This window comes from Colias croceus, chromosome 1 (genome assembly GCF_905220415.1).
Source record: "Colias croceus chromosome 1, ilColCroc2.1".
In the NCBI taxonomy this organism is placed as follows: domain Eukaryota; kingdom Metazoa; phylum Arthropoda; class Insecta; order Lepidoptera; family Pieridae; genus Colias; species Colias croceus.
The window spans coordinates 4,062,359-4,080,884 of record NC_059537.1 but is presented as its reverse complement, the minus strand read 5'-3'; the positions used below and the strand labels follow the sequence as shown (position 1 = coordinate 4,080,884).

Genomic DNA, 18,526 nt, shown 5'->3' with positions numbered 1-18,526 from the left:
ACATTAAGTACCTACTAGTATAAAGCTACATTATAAAGTGTGTGTGTACTTTATAGCTTACGAAGCTTTATAGTGTAGGTACAAAGTTTTCAAACAAGGTATGCAATAGAACACTGTTCCGCTTTTGTTAACGCCTGTAATCCCATTTCTAGTTTCATAGACAATATTATTTTCATTATCTTTCACACGTGAAAACCTTTTTCATCCAAAAGAACAAACGAATAAAAAACAACATTTAAAAATGGAAACGTCGCGTCAGTGTTGAAATTCCTGTAAAAATGTAAGATCGTGAAACTACAGAAAACTACAAAACACTCAAATCCGACTCCAAATTCCCGAACAATATGCAACTTTTCGAGCACACCATGGCTATTTTACGTGACACCAATAACATCACCACTATACCAGCATCTTCACACATTGAGATGAAGGAGAAGAGGTCTTCGAACGCATCGCTGATGATGAATCCTGTGGCCAGTGGAGACAACATGGCACTCGATATCAATCTGGCGCAAAAGATAGAAGAACTCCCTCCGCTGGTGCCGTGCTGCGAAGGAAGGGAACTGCAGGTACCTAACATAAATATAAACAGCTGTTCTTTAAATCGTAAAGTAGTTATGTTTAATCATTGATTTTATACCTACAATAATTTGTTTCAACATGATCTTATCAAATCATTATTCAGACAAATATGAAGCTTATACTTCCTGCCTTTCATAGACACTGTTTTACTTCGTAACAAGAAAGTTAAAACATCCTGAAATATTCACAGTAATTTGCAAACAAAGAGTACTTTTTCTATGACGTCTGGGTATTTAATAAACCTTGTTTCAATGGGCAATGGATCCTGAAAGGGGAAGTTTTTCAAAAGTAACGGATTGTAAGCCGACCCATTGACAGAAAGCAATTTATATAGCGGAGCGTTTAGTGAAAAGAATGATGAATCGACTCTAAATGCAATTACGGCATTTTCTTGCGCTCTTGTTATTTCAAAAGGCTGTAAAAGGACAATACTATTCAGGACATTGGAACCTTTTCTTGTGTCTAATCGACTTTGAATCATTTTATGGGGTCTCTGTTATAAAGAAATTATGAGCTATAAAAATGTAAGTAGATCTGCCACCTGGCGTCCAAGTATTAGAATCATTAAAATTAAATTTAGGTAGGTATACAAATCTAATGCGTGCAAGTCAGTATAATACCTATAACTTCACAAGAACTATAATAATATCTAACATTATTCTTATTAATATAGGGAAACTAAACACACACTGAAATATTATTCAACAAAAATTATTCAAAAATAAAGCCTTAGGTCTCAAACAACTAACATCTCATTTAGATAAACGAAGAGATAGTACGCAGCGGTCTGTCAGCTATATCCGTGAAGCACGACAGCGTCATCCACTGCATGAGCATGTCGTGCGCGTGTGAGAGGATGCAGGTGCCGCCAGGACTTGTTAAGGTATTGCAGGTTTTTGATGTGACAACGTCTTATAATTCGATAAAGCCGGCTGCACGCACGAAAAAACATGACTCATGCGGCGTTACCTCGCTCTGACTCATCTGAGGCGTTCCATGTAAGGCTTGAAGTGCGAGCGAGAGCGCAGAACGAGCGACAAAGAAGCACAATCGGACGTTGTCACGTTCAACTATCGTCAGTAAACCGACTTTACAGACAACCAATTTTTGACGTGACAACGTCTTATAATTCGATAGAGCCGGCTGCATGCACGAAAAAACATGACTCATGCGGCGTTACCTCGCTTTGAGGCGTTCCCTATGTGGCTTGAAGTGCAAGCGAGAGCGCGGAACGAGCGACAAAGAAGCAGAAACGGACGTTGTCACGTTCAACTATCGTCAGTAAACCGACTTTACAGTAGACAACCATTTTTTAGAGTAAAAGGTATTTGATTAATTCTTTCATTATTTTAAAAAATATAGGTATTTAGCTTTCAATTGAATTAATAATCTTTACAACGCTGTTTAATTCCGGATTTATCCGCAATTGAAAGCTTCAATACCCAGTTGTAACGAATGACTAATTATTATCTAAAGGATTTCACTTACAGTGATTAATTAAACACAACGAAAGCTTTTGAAGGTACAAACAGAATGCTATTTTTTGGCAAAATAATTTATCTTTACATATAAGGTCAGACTTGACAATAGGTACCTACATTTATTACTATAGATAGAGTATAATATACATATCGGCGGGGACTTATAATTACGTTATATTACGATTTTAATTAAGTAAGTAGGTACCTAAAGTACCTACAAAAATAATTATTACTAGCTCATAGCTGTTTGTGTTTTGACGTTTGTTGTTCTCAAAGCTTAATTTACACGTCTTTAATACCAGTGATATTTTTTCCTATATTTCTATTCAAAAGCCGTTTAATTATTCCATGTTCAGCATCGCAACTCGTTCAGAAGCCTCCACAGGCCGGATCTCAAGCGAGTGCCGTATTTGCGACGGATGACTCCCGATGAATTGGAAACGCTGTTCCGTGGCTACGCCGAATTTCACTTGAAAACTAGCCTCAAGATAAGAAATGGTATATCTTTTGTCTATGTAGAAATCACTTTTCAATAAGAATAGATAGATACATTCAAAAAATTTATGAAGATCCGCCATTCTAATTCTTTCTGAGTACCTAACCAAATAATTAATAGTCACACCATGTGTTGTATGTTGAAATTTAATACACGATAAGAATATTTGAAGTAGATAATGATAATAGGTATAAAGATCTTATAGTTTTACCTATTTTAGAGACATAATTTACCTTAGGTAGTTACTTCCCTTTTAATTCCATTTGATTTAAAAAGGCAAATATATTATCGAGTTACTATTAAACTATTGACAGCACATAATTAACAATGTAAATGAAGATAAGTATATCGATAACATTGATAAATGACACTGGTAACACAATGCCATCATCTTCCTCAAACGTGTTTTGCGGTAAATACTTACATCATCTTTCATTTAGATCTGATCTCGTTAAGTTTATATTACAGAATAAGGGAATTTAATATCTTCTTAGATACGTATTATTCCTAAATATATTTTTCACAAAGGTATTTTACGATAGAAAGAAAACATCGGGCAAATCCTTTCACCTATACGTACTAAATTTCTCTTCAAAGTAGCAAGAAGATAATATTTTTATTAGTCCTTGTATTTCTCTTACTTACCTACCTACTCCAATATAATTAAGAATTTTCTTTAGATCCTAAGGAAGATGTAACGCAAACATTGCCACCAGATGAAAAACTTAAAAAAGAAGTTAAAGAAGCACCAACTATTGGTCAAAACGATGGTAATTTTTTATCTGCTAATTATAATTGATTTTTGTTAAATACTTACTTACTTAAAACAGTTATCTTAAATGATATAAGCTAAGTATGTATAATGTATAAAGGATATACCAAACTCTTTATCATCATCAGCCTATGGGAAGACAGGAAAATGTTGAAGTCCTAATTCACCAAGCTAGCAAACTGCGAACTTTTTTTATTTTTAATTCTACATGTCAAATTCGTCCCGTAGTTTAGAACGTTTTCGGTTTCAAGTACAAGATACCTACAATGTTTACCGTAAACCATACTACCGTTTTTTTCGTAAACCATAACCCGGAATAAATCACTACTGTAGCAGTGGTACACTCGAGCGTTGCGCGTCGCGGCGCGGAGGACGTGCCGGCGGGCAAGCGGCTGCACGGCGCGCGCGCCCGCCTCTACACCTCCGTGCTCGCTAGCGCCACGCCCGGCGACCAGCTCGAGTGAGTATATAATGTAGTGTAGTATTCCTAAAAAAATAGTACTAACATGTCCCGCGACCAGTTCGGGTTTGTACTGTACCTACATTTAATTGTTTACTGAGTCATTCTACTACTAGCACGCCTGCGACTCACTCAAATGTATCCCGTGCTGTGCTACAGCCTACATTAATACAATAATATTATCTTTTATCATCTACTGAGTCATTTATATGATTTCGTAGTACAGATGGCTTACTCCATTTGGTGTCAACTTTATTGTATCATAGCCTACGGCCATCTCCACAGCATTATTGAGTTTGTATCTCTATAACGATGTCGTTTATTAAATTGTATAAGTGTAGTTATAGTTTCATCCCCTTTAGGCTTCGTTATCGTGTACCTTACTAGTTCCCAGTAGCAGCTTTGGCAACCAGTGCAAGTGCATAGATAATAGATTCATCTTAAATATCTCTTTTTAAATTAAAATGACATTTATCCAGCAACGCATCCGCGCCTGACGAGTACGATTCTACAGTTCCCGACGAGCCGCTCCCCGAAGACGATATTATATTGAACGAGGAGCTGCAGATCATTCTACCGCCGCGGCCCGATGACGTCACCGCGGACCCCTCCCTCACAGCCTCCATGCAAAACCAATGAAACTAACCCGAAAACGACTCAAAGCCACCAAACTCTACCACTACTCAAGAAAAACCTTCATCAAACTGCTCATGTACCTAGATTGGATCATTAACGATCTCTTTAAAAAGAAATAAATAAAAACAACCAGTCAAGTGTGAGTTTATATTTGAATAACCTTTCTACAATATTTATACAGCAGACTGTAACTCCATACAACCGATACATCGTTGAAGTGAAAACATAAATTATATTATGAAATATTTTACATCTCGAATGCTAAATCAAGTTAATTGCACTTCAATCGAATAGTCTAGAATCATTTGTAATCTAGGAATATTTTTACGCCACATATCAGCGACCAGTTCATAAAAACGTATATCTTTGTGAAAAGAATACATAAAAATCAACGATAGAAATCAATTTACTTGCACGAAAATAAACTGTGTCGCGATCTCAGTTCTGTAATTTCTATAATAATTGAGCTCGCAAGTATACGTTTCTATGAACTTTACATTGTTATTAATCATAATATATCTATTCTCAATTTTATACATTAAATTAAATAGTTCAAACGAGCTTTCCAAAACGCGCATTAGAACACGCGCCGTTTAAACTAGAGAAGCGCTTACAAATGTGAAACGGTTATAAAAATCATCGTAACATAAAACATGTATTAAAAAAATAGAATTCCCTTAGAAATAAACGTAACAATGGATGTAAAGTAACGATAACAAACTGTAGCTTCGCGAAATAAGTTGAGATTGAAATTTAATACCTACATAGTGAACATACATCTTAGTCGTAATTGACCAGCCTAAAACGATTTGCGACTAAATAAGAATAAGTTAATGTGATGTCAAAATTATTTGATTACTCGTATAAAAATAAATAAACAGGATCTATATGATAACGGAATGGTCGATACAGTGAATGTTTCGTTAGTTTTGTGGGTTTAAAAAATTGTAACCGGCTGGTCCCATTATACATTAACCACACAAAGCCGAAGCGGACAAGCAAAGCAGCTATAATACGCTTTTAAGATGACAAAATGTATAAAAATTTTAATATACTAACACTTTTATTAGTAGGAGAACAAAATTGTTGATAAACTTAAAATTTGAGCATTAATAAATACCACAATATAATATGAAATGACGGTGTACAAATAGACAAACAGACCTTTTTGTTCTTACAGATATTTTTGTATAAATTCATATTATTGAATAATGATTGCAATACATAATACAGAAGATAGAAATACATTAGTCGTAAAGTGTTGCATTAAAAACTAAAAGCTATTAGCAAAGAATATTATGACATCTATAAGAGAAAGTTGTACAAAATTCCATTTTGTTCCACTATCTATATCCATTCAAATATTATAAACATATATTCTAGAGTAAGTATTGTTGGTAATATTGTCAGTAACCTACTATGCTCAAATTTTTACATGTTATTCTTGTAAAATTCTTGATAATGTTATATTAATCATAGCATGGACAATGAGGCCTTCGTGAAAGTTAAAAACTGCCATTATAAGATCTTATGTTTAATCACTTATATAAATCAATTCCACACCAACGAGTAACATCTATGTATATACCATAATTTAGACGAGCCTACTGTGTGGCTAGTGTGAGTTTTCATCGAGTACGAAACGTTACTATCGCGTCTGCGTCACAGCGAAATTTGTATGGGGAATCAAAGCTTCCCCATACGTCCGCTAGGGGCGCTGTTCGATTTCCCATACTAATTCGGCTGTGACGCAAACGCGATAGTAACGTTTCGTACTCGATCAAACTCACACTAGGGGTACTGTACATAGCGTGCTTATATTGCTTTATAAATATTAAAATAACCTCGAATCACTTCATTCACTCTGTATACTAGTGTTAGAAACTTTACCTACCGTTACTATACAATGGTGGTAAAAAATATGAAAAAAAAAGTCATTTACTTTACGTAATCACCATTTATATAACATAAAAAATAATCAAATATTTCGATAGAACAAAGCTCTAATCGTTTAAATAATGGAATAATTGATTTTGTGTGACAAACAGTTCACTTTAACTAACTATAATTTTATAATTTAAGTCCATGGTAGGTTCACTGCACTTGCGCTATAGTTCGACACTGGTTCACATTGTTACAGACGGTGCGGGCGCTTACTTACAATTAAATGGCATCTATATCCTCACCTGGAAATGAAATAAATATGTAAATATCTTAAAATAAATAGGCTGATTTTCTATATAAAAAAAATTGGTTGTCTGTAAAGTCGGTTTACTGACAATAGTTGAACGTGACAACGTCCGATTGTGCTTCTTTGTCGCTCGTTCCGCGCTCTCGCTTGCACTTCAAGGCCACGGAACGCCTCAGAGCGAGGTAACGCCGCATGAGTCATGATTTTTCGTGCGTGCAGCCGGCTCTATCGAATTATAAGACGTTGTCACGTCAAAACTTGAGAGGTGTCAAAGAACACCCGGATGGAACAAAGTTACTAAAATAACTGGCTGAAAGCAAGCCGATATGATCACGCGCACGCCTCACGGTTACAACTATACCAACTTTTGGTCTATTCCGTCTTTCGTAACGCGCGATAAAGAACATCATTCCAATATTTGCCCATTATTTGACAATTTTATAAACCTAACAATCTTAAACTAAACATTGCTTCCTAAGTCCTATATCACTAAAGAAAATTAAAGAATTATCTCAAGTCTCAAATCTGGAGAGTTTTCTCGATTTTTTTAAGATCTCATCATCAGATGCAGATGGTCACCTGATGAAGGAAGTATGTCTTCAAACAAAACTGAACTAATTTGTATTTGTAAAATTGGTTCAGGTGTCTTTCGAGTAATAGAAAATATACATTTAAGAAATTATTAATGTCATACAGAGGGACTGTTCGAAGAATTACAAAAAAACAGGAAAATAATTTTACAGTTAATTAACTCTTTAGTCCATTTACATGATCGCTATATTCTCCAGCGCGAAAGACAAAAGACAAAAGCAGGAAACAAAATCATGACTGATGAGCGGGACGCATGGTACTCTAATTTACATTTATCGCGCTTTTTTGCTTTTTTACTATTTCACGCGCGGTGGTGATAAAGAGTGCTAATGCTGTAATGTTACTGTTACGAGTTAGTGCTGATTTACACAGGGTCAGTAACTGACTACAAATTCGACGCAAATCAGTGCTGACCCGAAAAAAAACCCTGTGTAAACAGATTTGAAGTCAGTACAGAGGCTTGAAGTCTATGTAAACAGTTAGTGCTGATTTACACAGGGTCAGTAACTGACTACAAATTCGAGGCAAATCAGTGCTGACCCGAAAAAAAACCCTGTGTAAACAGATTTGAAGTCAGTACAGAGGCTTGAAGTCTAAGTAAACAGTTAAAGTCAGTCGCGGCGCCGAATTTCAGCGCCGCGACTGACTTGTCTACTGACCCTGTGTAAATCAGCACTTAAAGTCAGTCGTGGCGCCGAAATTCGGCGCCGCGACTGACTTGTCTACTGACCCTGTGTAAATCAGCACTTAGACTGTAATTTATTGACAAAATAATTTTGATTGGTGGTTGGTTTCAATAAAAACACTTCATTTGATTTTCCTTACACATGTCAGATCTGTCAGATTAGGTAAAAATGCGTGAATTTGCAAGCCCTGTTTACGTAATTTCGCATTTGGTGTGTCAGAACCGAGCACGGAGCAGATAGCGCTAGAGACGGCGGTGTTACCGTTGTGTGGAGGCGGCACGCGGCCGCCTACTCTGCAGCTCATAACTTGTGGTTGCTGGTGAGCCACGTGAGCCCCTCGTACAGCCCGTCGCCGGACGTCGCGCACGACGGCTGCACGTACCAGTTGCGGTCGCGGATGCGCGTCAGACCGAGCTTCTCTTGAATCTCATGTGGTTTCATTGCTGGAAATGTTCAATTTAATGTTTAGTATATTTTACAGCGGCATAGGAATGAAACAATCAGATGTGTCAATACTGAACACGTAGAAGCGTTGCCCAATTAAAATACTTATTCATAGGTTACACGCTCAGTCTGGCGTCAGTTCAGTCCATCAGTTTGATCCGGCTTAGACTGATGCCAGAATGATGGATGAAAAACACGGTACATTCTGAACCATCAGTCCGTCAGTCAACCGGTTAGACGATAATTCTCCCGTCATTCTGAGCAGACTGATGGACTGAACTGACGCCAGACTGAGCGTGTAACCTATGACTTAGAAATTTAGAATGATAAAGAATTCAATCCGTCAACTGTCTGAGGCATTTCACAATTTAATCACGCTTCGCGCGACTCAAACCCATTTTTTTATTATGACATAGCATTCTGTAATTTCCTTGATAATTTCCAGTGCCTTGAGAACTGTAAATCCATACACTCGGCACTAAATAAAGATTGCTTCTAGTAACAAAATTAAAAAGTTCTACAAACACGTACCATCTGGCAAGTCCTGCTTGTTAGCGAATATGAGTATGATGGCGTCGCGCATCTCGCGATCGTTGATGATGCGGTGCAGCTCCTGGCGCGCCTCGTCGATGCGGTCGCGGTCCGCGCAGTCCACCACGAATATCAGACCTTGGGTACCTGGAATGTATACCACATGTATGATTAGTTTTATTTGATTGGTTTGGTTTTTAGGGAAAACGTGATTGGTATTTGAAAGAAGGGCAAGCACGCATAACATATGTGCGTAGGTAAGTCTATGTAAGTGATAGACCCAGTAGTATTCCTTTAAGCGTTTAGTTGGACCTCTGAAGAGATATAGTTTATGTCTAAATTGACGACTAAATTATAAATACTATAACTAGATACACAATTGCTTATTAAAAGGCATGCCTACGCATAAAAAAAATTCCGACTGTGTAGACCGTATGAAATATTCATTGAAAATACCACATTATTCCGTGGGAGTAATGTTCAAAGTTTATATTAACCTGTATAGAAAACTCTGCCTACTTCATAATATGTAGGCAGAGTTTTTGTTCATGCAATTTTCGAGCATGATTATGATTAGGATAGTTTATTGTACGCTAATGTTTTTAACATTCACAAATACAGTGTAAACAAGTTTATCGATAAATGAACAATTAGAAAGAGATGGAAATGTACAAAACTTGATTTATTTTACCTGTGTAATAATGCCTCCATAGCGGTCGTATTTTGTCCTGCCCTCCAACATCCCACACGTTGAATTTGACGTTTTTATACGTAACAGTTTCTACATTGAAACCGACTGTGGGTATCGTTGTTACTGACTGACCTAATTTTAATTTATATAAAATTGCTGACCATACGTTCAGGATAATTATAACATCAAGCACACAAAATCAATAACAAGGATATTAATAATATGTTTAATTTGGAACTGAGATACTAGAATACCTTTTTTTTTATGGAGATAGCATTAATAGACATAAACATTTTGTTAATTAATTCGGCTCAAATAAATTTTTGTTGAAGGTGATATATAAAAATTCAACTATTTTTGTTGAGTTTTCTATATCAAAGTATTCTATAAGGTTCAAACGTTCATGTTAACGTTGAAAATAACAAAAATCAAATTGTATTTTTTGTGATTAAATTAATTATGTATTTGTATTGTTTACATTACTTCTAGCCACTACAGTTAAATTGATGTAAATTGCAGTTTTTTTATTGCATAGCTTCTATCGCGGGCCTTGAGCGCGGGGACCGAATCGAGAAATTCCGTAACGAAAAAACCTCACGCTCCCCACTCCGACGGGCTCGGAGGTGTGGCTTGAAGGCATGCTATGCAATAGCTTTACCGCGGCAGTCCCCGAGTGCCACACGTCTTTTTTTATTTCATAAAGGATACTAGTCTTTCCAGCAGCATCTAGTCCCAGCATGAGTATCCTCATCTCCTTGTTCCCGAAGATCTTGGACAGTAGCTTCCCCATCGTGTCGAGATCGCCTCAACCGCACTACTGGAAACAAAACGATACATATTATATTTCTGAACGAAGCTTATAATTATATTTTTATTATTAATAAAGTACACAGTTTAAATGTTTATATTCTAGGAGGTAGCAACGTTGACAAGTGAGCATTTTAGTATAGTTGGTTTTTTGATATTATGCTGTTCCTCTTGCTATTTCGGTTACAGTCCGGGCTGTCTGGCTGGCCGCAGTGGTTGCGTTTATTAGTGCGCATCTTATCTGCACAGGAAAATATCCTTAATTTAAAGTCATTTTTTAACGCGTAATTTTTAATCGTTTGCCTTTAGATAGATCCATTAGACATACACTTTTTATTGCAAGACGTGTTTTTCGTTGTTAAATAGGTGCCAGACGCAATTTTTATTTCAAAATAATTAAAATATCATCGAAGTAAGTGTAAGTTAATAAGACGTATTGCTAGCACTACCTTCTCAAGTAATATTAATAAAAATACTAAAATAGCGAAGGTGTATTTTTATTAACATTTTATCATAAGAAAAGGTGACAAGATGACCTTATAACCTTAAAACTATATTCTTTATTTTCATTAAATAGAAAGGTTTCTCTATATCCTATAAATAAAAATACTTCTGATAATGCTTCATATATTTACAAACAAGGGTTCGTCAACCCATAAGGTAATTACCAACCATTAGCACTTAGTAAGTACTTGCAAGTACATTTCTACAAGTGATCAGCTTTCAAGATATCCAGTTACACTTTCTACAACTTCAAAACTTGTACAAGTCTACTGAAGGATCAAATGTCTTTAGTCCAATGATTGAGTTAAACCACGTTAAACTATTAATTACATTAGAATTAAAGAAAGCCCTTTATTTATGTACCGAAAAGGAATAAAAACAAGCTTTTTAAATCTTTTAAAACTTTCAGATAATACCAAATAACTATATTTAAAATTACATTACGTATTTTCTCTCGTTTACAAAAAATGATTCCTATAAAAAACACAATTTGTGTTTGTTTATTGTTATAGGAATCATTTTTTATAAACGAGCTTAAATATGTATAAAACATGTTTAAATATGAGCTAAAAATAAAATTTCGCAGAATAACTTAGCTAACATTTTCTAAAGAACGGCAACCGTATCATAACAATAACATTCAACGTTCTTGGCTTTTTAAAAGCCTCCATTAAAACATCGTTATTCGTGTTAATACATACTAATATTATAAATGCGAAAGTAACTCTGTCTGTCTGTCTGTTAGGCTGCCATCAGACAGACTGCAACACAACAACCGCACGAAGTCGCATTAGTAACCGCACGCAGTTGCTATACTCAACTGCACGCAGTTGTCTGCAGTCGGGACTCGGGTCCGACTTCACGCAGTCGAAACCAAGCATGTAGGCCAAGAGTTAGTGTAAGGTTTGACGTCGAAATGGAAGCACACACGTTACGTCTCTTAAGGCGACTACACCACCGAAACTAGCGCCCCCCCAACATTTTATTTTTTTACTCCTAAACCAGATCAAATTTAAAAAATCTAGCTCGGTACTTTGCTAGTATATTACTTGTAGTATTTTTGGTATTACTTTTCATTATTTTGCATTCGGTAAATAAGGAGAACTTTTGATTACCGCCAAAAGTGGCCACTTTTGGCGGCAATCAATCTAGAATAATGAACAGTTAGAATAGTGAAAAGTAATACCAAAAATACTACAAGTAATATACTAGCAAAGTACCGAGCTAGATTTTTTAAATTTGATCTGGTTAAGGAGTAAAAAAATAAAATGTTCGGTGGCGCTAGTTTCGGTGGTGTAGGCCTCTTAATATTATTACGGCGCCGCCGCCGCCGGCGATATAACCGAATTAAAAAACTGCAAAATACACCACGAATGTGGATTGATCCTTTGCTATTATTTTGCCATACGGAATATTATTTTGCTATTATTTTGCGTTCGGTTCTTTGACTGACTGCACACTAACTGTATGCAGTAGCGGTGGACAGCATGCGGCGACGCTACCCGACTTCAGCCGACCGCGCGAAGTTGAACGCGCGACTGTATGCAGTTGATATTGACTTCACTCGACTGCAGCCGACTGCGTGCAGTTGATATCATGACAGCATGAAGTCGAACACACAACTGCTTGCAGTTATATATATCGACCGCGCGCAGTTGCTGCGATGCAGTCTGTCTGATGGCACCCTTACTCAATCACGCCTAAACTACTGAATCAATTTGCATGAAATTTAGTATATAGATATTTTGATACCCGAGAAAGGACATAGGCTACCTTTTATTGCGTAATATGTACCACGGGCGAAGCCGGGGCGGATCACTAGTACATAATAAAAGTGACACATTTTATGTGCTAAAAATATGTTTAGATGTATGTGTTATTTGCTTCTTATAAAGATCAAAGTAGGCACTACAAAGACATGAAAAATTAACATATTGGCACAGTATAAATCGTTGCCATTCATCTATACATATAATAAATCTGTAGAAGGGTCAATTCTGTACATTGTAAATATTGAAAAAATAAATACCAGGGGGTGTTACTGGATCGATACCAAACCCAAATATGTGATTAAAAAAATTTTTGTCTGTCTGTCTGTCTGTCTGTCTGTCTGTCTGTCTGTCTGTCTGTCTGTATGTGAAGGCATCACGTGAAAACTAACGGTTGGATTTCGATGAAACTTGGTATAATTATACCTTATTATCCTGGGCGTAAAATAGGATACTTTTTATCCTGGAAAAATACTTAGAAAAAAATTAAACTTAATTTTTCAGTTTTATCCATAGACGTTGTTCTGTAGAACCGCGAACACACGTTGCGTATTATTATAGGCCTAGCCGTATTTGGGTCCAATAGATATTTATAAGATGTCAGAGTTACTCAAAATGGAGAAATAAACCATCCACGCGAAAACCGACATCCGCGCGGACGGAGTCGCGGGCGAAAGCTAGTCAGTAATAACGTGATATAATCACATCCCACAACCACCTTACTTTGCTCTACATCCGAGATATTAACATTATATATACCCTCTCCCAATAGGTTCTACAAAGACATGAAAAATATATATATGTATCTATTTGTTCAATGAAATCACAACCATTCATCAGTAATAACGTGATATAACCACATCCCACAGTCCACCTTACTTTGCCCTACATCGAAGATATAAGTACATAAAATACCCTCACAACCCAAGTGACCTAACGTTGAGACTCGAGATGATGTCTATTTTTAAAAGAAACCGACTTGCATTACGAGAAACCACGATTTCACTGCATTTATTTTTTTAACATAATTAATATAAGTCAGTGATGCAGTCGAGCATTTATAGAATAATATGTCTTCTGTGGACTTGGATAAATCAAGTTCTACTGTTCATATTCAAGTAAGTAGCTGCTGCCTGCTACTAATAAAAATAAATGTTTTTATTGCTATTAACAAGATTAGTAAAAATGGTTTTTTTAAGCTAATTAATATACTACATAGTGTATTCATGTTTATCAACATAGGTACATAAATAAAGATAGACAGCCTTATTCTACCTATTTCTTGTTATGAATAAGGTAGGTATATCTAAGTGTGTCAATCCCTGCTCATGTCGCCAACGGGATACAAACCCTGGTTGTTATGTAACGTATTCAATAGACCATAAAAGACGATCAATAATACTTACGTACTTAATAATTAAAGCTCGTAATTGCAGTGATATAACAAAAAAACTTCTAAGAATAGAGTATAGACTATAATGAAATATCAGGATTTGGGAATGTATTAATTACGATGAAATTACGCAAAACCTACTAGATATCTATTGAATCGATTACCTAATTATCATCCATATACGCAAAGATCTCATACTTTCTTTTTTACATTTTATGGACTCTGTGGAAGACTGAAGAGGGCGCTGACTCCTGACAATGAAGAATTTTATTTATTTACTTTAATAAAAAGACGATATAATATTTACGTGTAAAACCATCACATATCATAGCGCGTATCATCACACTTTCACTCTCCGTGAATAAAACGAGCGCAAAGTGTGAATTGCGCTCATTTTCCCTTTTCCGATTTCACACGGCCATGATGTAATGAACAATTTTACAGTTTTCGTTATTTAACACAGAATAACGTTATTGTATGATAATGAGGCTCATAAGTGTACGCTGGTGTCACATTCCAATAGTTATGAGAACTTGTTAATGACGTAATTTTCTAAACCTAACCTTTCGCACTTACAATTTACTCCAACGTTGAGCAATATTTTACTATCTACTAATAAATAACTATCAATAATTTCGTTGTATTATGCTGTTAGGTACCTAATTATTAATTAAGAGGAAGATACCTTTACGATATCACAAATCACAATACTTTTCATTATTTGACTGACACAAGTTGATTAGTTCAGGATACATCGCCCATTTTTGCAAGTGACTACTATCAAGCTAATTTTCCGTTTGTAGCTTTATTTTGATGAGACGCCCAATAATTTCGTGTACAAAAGTCTCGATTGTGGTAGCTAACAGAGATAACAAGGATAAAAACCTAAATTATTCGAAAAAATATTTGTCCTTCAAAATCTATGGTTTGTTCAAAGAGTCCCCCTTTCCAAAGTGTATCGATAACGAGGTCATCATAAATGATTACTAACAAGCTGATTTTTTTGTTTTCACTTAGTTAATGTTTATATAATTCAACAGACTTATTGTCCTACAAATTGCGTAATAAATATTTGAGAACCATCAAATCAAAAAATTTTATCCTTGTTATCTCTGTTAGCTACCACAATCGAGAGTTTCGTACACGAAATTATTCGGTGTCTCATCAAAATAAAGCTACAAACGGAAAATCAACTTGATAGTAGTCACTTGCAAAAATGGGCGATGTATCCTGAACTAGATACAAATACCGAGAAAGTTTAGGAAATTGTGGTAAATCAACACAATTTGCAGCGACACTGTCTAAACCACAAATTCCATTCAACCGTTTTATCGGCGTTAAAAAATCGTTTCACAAAAATCTAAAATGTCAAAAATGTAACAATTCATTTAAAATAGGTCCTATACAAAGAAATATATACTAGTATAATATTGATAAATGGTCGTTACTGAAATAAAACTAGGTACGCCTAATACCTTTTTGATAACCTATTTCTTGAAAAGTAGGTACTAAATAGAATTATGATTGATCGAAGATCTGAAGACACTCATAGATCCCCTCCGTCTTACTACATTGAAGTCGCTCCATTACGAATATTGAAACCGAAATTTATCATTCAAAGAGAATTCTTATTATATTTGTAGACGCGAAGTGATTTTATGTTGCATAAAATATTATAACAAAGTAAAACGTTCTCGTAGTTTACTTACAATTTTCTTTGAAATGAAATCTTGGAAAAATGAAAAGGAAATTCAAACAAAATAAGCCATTAATAATCTTATTGAATTTTACGTACAAATATTATTAGAAAATAATATGGTTTTTAATCGAAAGAAAACTTGATGTTTTTATTTTATAAGTGCAATAAGCGTTATGAGAAGGGTACTTTCTATCCTGGTTATGTCTTTTATTGCACGTTAATTATTAAATTAGTAAGCATGAAGAAAGCCTTGCCATTTCTGTACAATTTTATAATGATGAGATCATAAAAAAAATCTTATTGCAATAATAAATCAAGTTTTGGTTTCGATATTAAACAATAACAGAACTAATATTATGGAAAAAAAAAGTTTTGAATATGCTTGTTTGTTACCACTTCTTAACACAGTCTTTTTACAAATGTATTAAAAAGGTATTATACTTTTTGGTTAGAGCTTATATTTTTGTAGATACAAGCTACAAAAGAACGGAACGCCTCATGAGAGGTAGTAACATATAAACGGGCATGTCAAGTCGATTAATTACAATCAATAATAATAAATCGTCACTACGTAACAATTAATTAAATGATGTAGCACGTTCAACGATCGTGCTCTGGCTAGATTTCAAATAATGATTATTGTGTTTGACACGGCTTATCTTATACTAGATAATTTTTTTACGAAAATAAAAGTCATTGTATTAATCACGCGTAGTGTTTCTGTGATCGTCTGCTTTTTGTTTGAATCATTCATGCAGTAGTAGGAAAAAAATATTATTTCAAACTCTAAATAAAATATTCGCTTTCGCTTAAAATTCATATTAGAGCGTCAATTAACTTCCCATTTTAACAGCTATAATATATTCAGCTAATATATCAGGTAGAATAACAATTTTCTTCGGATTCTTACTTCTTACTAATTGCAACCTATTAATAACATACAAAAGCTATACGTTTAATATACATGACCTTAAATATAATGCGAGTATTGTAACGATAAGCTTAAACTACATCCGACCAATTAGATAACACTAAATACAACAATGGAATGCGACAAATACTTCAGTTTATCGTCGACCTTATTTTGTTAATTGGAAGCGAACATTGAGATTTTTCGCATTGCGTTTAAAATATTTAAAATAGCGTTTATTTAAATTATAATAAATGTTTAATTTAAGATCGCTACAAATTGTATTTTTTATTAAAGCTAAAGCTTTCTACATAATTAATAAGCCTTGTGTAAGTAAAGCTTAGATTTAATATTTATTTAATTAATAATATTTATTTTAATATTTTTTATTTTTATTTAATAATATTTATTTTAATATTAAATATTATTACGTAGGTAGATATCCTCTAATAATATAGATTGTATACTAATATTTAAGCATGAAAATCTTTATTTATTCTTAACAATTGTGTAATGGGTTAGTGTAAGTTGTATTTGCACAACGCAAAATTACTTCTCTTTGTTTTCTAAGAAAACTCAAACAAACATAGCGTAAGTATGTGACGAATTTCATCAAGATATTATTTTGCTATTGTGACATCACAAAGAAAATGCTCATTTCATATTCCAAGAATATTTTTCACGTAATAACGCACCCACTTCACATATAGAAAAGTGAAAAAATATTAATATACAAGATAGTATTATTAGAATTATTCAATTGCGAGACAATTCGAAGATATCATGTAAGAATTAAAAAAGCGATAGAAACCTCGTTATCGTTAGTATCATTCATATAACATGACATGTGATTTAAATTTAATTGGAGAGATTTTAACTGTATAATAAAACAATGGACTTTTACAAGGAGTGCTCCGGCCTCCGTCATACCTCTGAATATTGAAGTAAAATCAACCAATCAAAATCTCGATCGCATTTATTTTCTAAAGTAAGCGAAGCGTAATATCTTTTAGATTTTCAAACTTATTTATAAGCTATTGCATAGCTTCTATCGCAGGCCTTGAGAGCGGGGACCGAATCTAGAAATTCCGTAACGAAAAAACCTCACGCTCCCCACTCCGACGGGCGGAGGTGTGGCTTGAACAAGTTTAACTTGAACAAGTTTACCAATTAGTCATCAATATTTGACTGAGATACGGTAGGAAAATATATTTTTAATTAACTAACCCTATAATTTAACCTCATAACATTTCTTAAGTTAATCCGCCAGTTACACCAGACCAGGCCACTATGATGTAACCGTTTTATACCTATCTACCTATATCCTCCACTAGGTACCTCTATATTACATACCTAATATCACCTTATTACTTCAACAAAGGGCCAATCAAAAGCCGTGCCGCATTACACTCTAATATTCCCACCACGGCTCCGGCCGCGGCGACCCTTCCACTTCCGCCAGATCAAAGCGGAGGGCATCAGCCATCAACTATCCTCACCTTATCCGACCCATTTCCAATGAAATAACTATTTCTGAAATGCGAATTAAAATTTCAAATATAAATTAATGAATTAGGTTAGGTTAGGCAATATTGGTCTAAACACAAATTGTGACTAAAAAAAATGGCATGGTGTCATCCTAAGGTGTCATCGCACTCTTTTTTATTACATTTACATATAAGGTTTTCATATAGTTAATTTTAATTTTTTTAAACAAAGACAGATATCTACTTATCTTTAAAATGAAGAAAACCAGATTCCATAATTTATTTTTACAAGCATTTCATATTTAAAAATCTTTAGAAGCAACTTCACGTTTCATCCGAGATAATGACCCACATCAATCTGATGCACAAACAAAAATCCCAGCTCGTAAATTTTAA

The 18,526-nt window shown here is 34.7% G+C and overlaps 2 protein-coding genes across 6 annotated transcripts in view; one reads left to right on the top strand and one right to left on the bottom strand.

Annotated features, from left to right (window-relative positions):
- The first annotated feature begins 249 nt into the window (after positions 1 to 249).
- LOC123705648 lies at positions 250 to 4,564 on the top strand. 4 transcript variants are annotated; one of them, XM_045654552.1, is made up of 6 exons: positions 250 to 569; positions 1,343 to 1,465; positions 2,420 to 2,561; positions 3,240 to 3,329; positions 3,668 to 3,791; positions 4,271 to 4,564. In XM_045654552.1, the coding sequence occupies exons 1-6, from the start codon at positions 345 to 347 to the stop codon at positions 4,428 to 4,430; spliced, it is 864 nt and encodes a 287-aa protein (XP_045510508.1). In that variant the 5' UTR covers positions 250 to 344; the 3' UTR covers positions 4,431 to 4,564. The 4 variants fall into 4 exon arrangements, with proteins under 4 accessions (XP_045510508.1, XP_045510499.1, XP_045510527.1 ...); XM_045654543.1 differs by having other exon boundaries at positions 3,665 to 3,791; XM_045654571.1 differs by lacking the exon at positions 1,343 to 1,465 and having other exon boundaries at positions 3,665 to 3,791.
- Positions 4,565 to 6,231: 1,667 nt separating this feature from the next.
- The window catches only part of LOC123705664 (ADP-ribosylation factor 6), a 38,387-nt gene continuing 26,092 nt past the window's right edge, over positions 6,232 to 18,526 (bottom strand). Inside the window, exons 3-7 of one of the 2 annotated variants that reach the window (XM_045654585.1) lie at positions 10,270 to 10,378; positions 9,562 to 9,717; positions 8,871 to 9,017; positions 8,157 to 8,338; positions 6,232 to 6,613 (exon numbers count right to left, since the gene is read on the bottom strand). In XM_045654585.1, the coding sequence (XP_045510541.1) occupies positions 8,196 to 8,338; positions 8,871 to 9,017; positions 9,562 to 9,717; positions 10,270 to 10,351 (528 nt within the window). In that variant the 5' untranslated portion in view covers positions 10,352 to 10,378 and the 3' untranslated portion in view covers positions 6,232 to 6,613; positions 8,157 to 8,195. The remainder of the gene's footprint in view (positions 6,614 to 8,156; positions 8,339 to 8,870; positions 9,018 to 9,561; positions 9,718 to 10,269; positions 10,379 to 18,526) is intronic. The other variant, XM_045654595.1, reaches the window with a different exon arrangement.

Coding starts and splice junctions, on each gene's coding strand:
- LOC123705648 (XM_045654543.1), top strand. CDS start 345: ATGCAACTTTTCGAGCACACCATGGCTATTTTACGTGACACCAATAAC. Junction 570..1,342: donor GCGAAGGAAGGGAACTGCAG/GTACCTAACATA, acceptor CATCTCATTTAG/ATAAACGAAGAGATAGTACG. Junction 1,466..2,419: donor TGCCGCCAGGACTTGTTAAG/GTATTGCAGGTT, acceptor TTCCATGTTCAG/CATCGCAACTCGTTCAGAAG.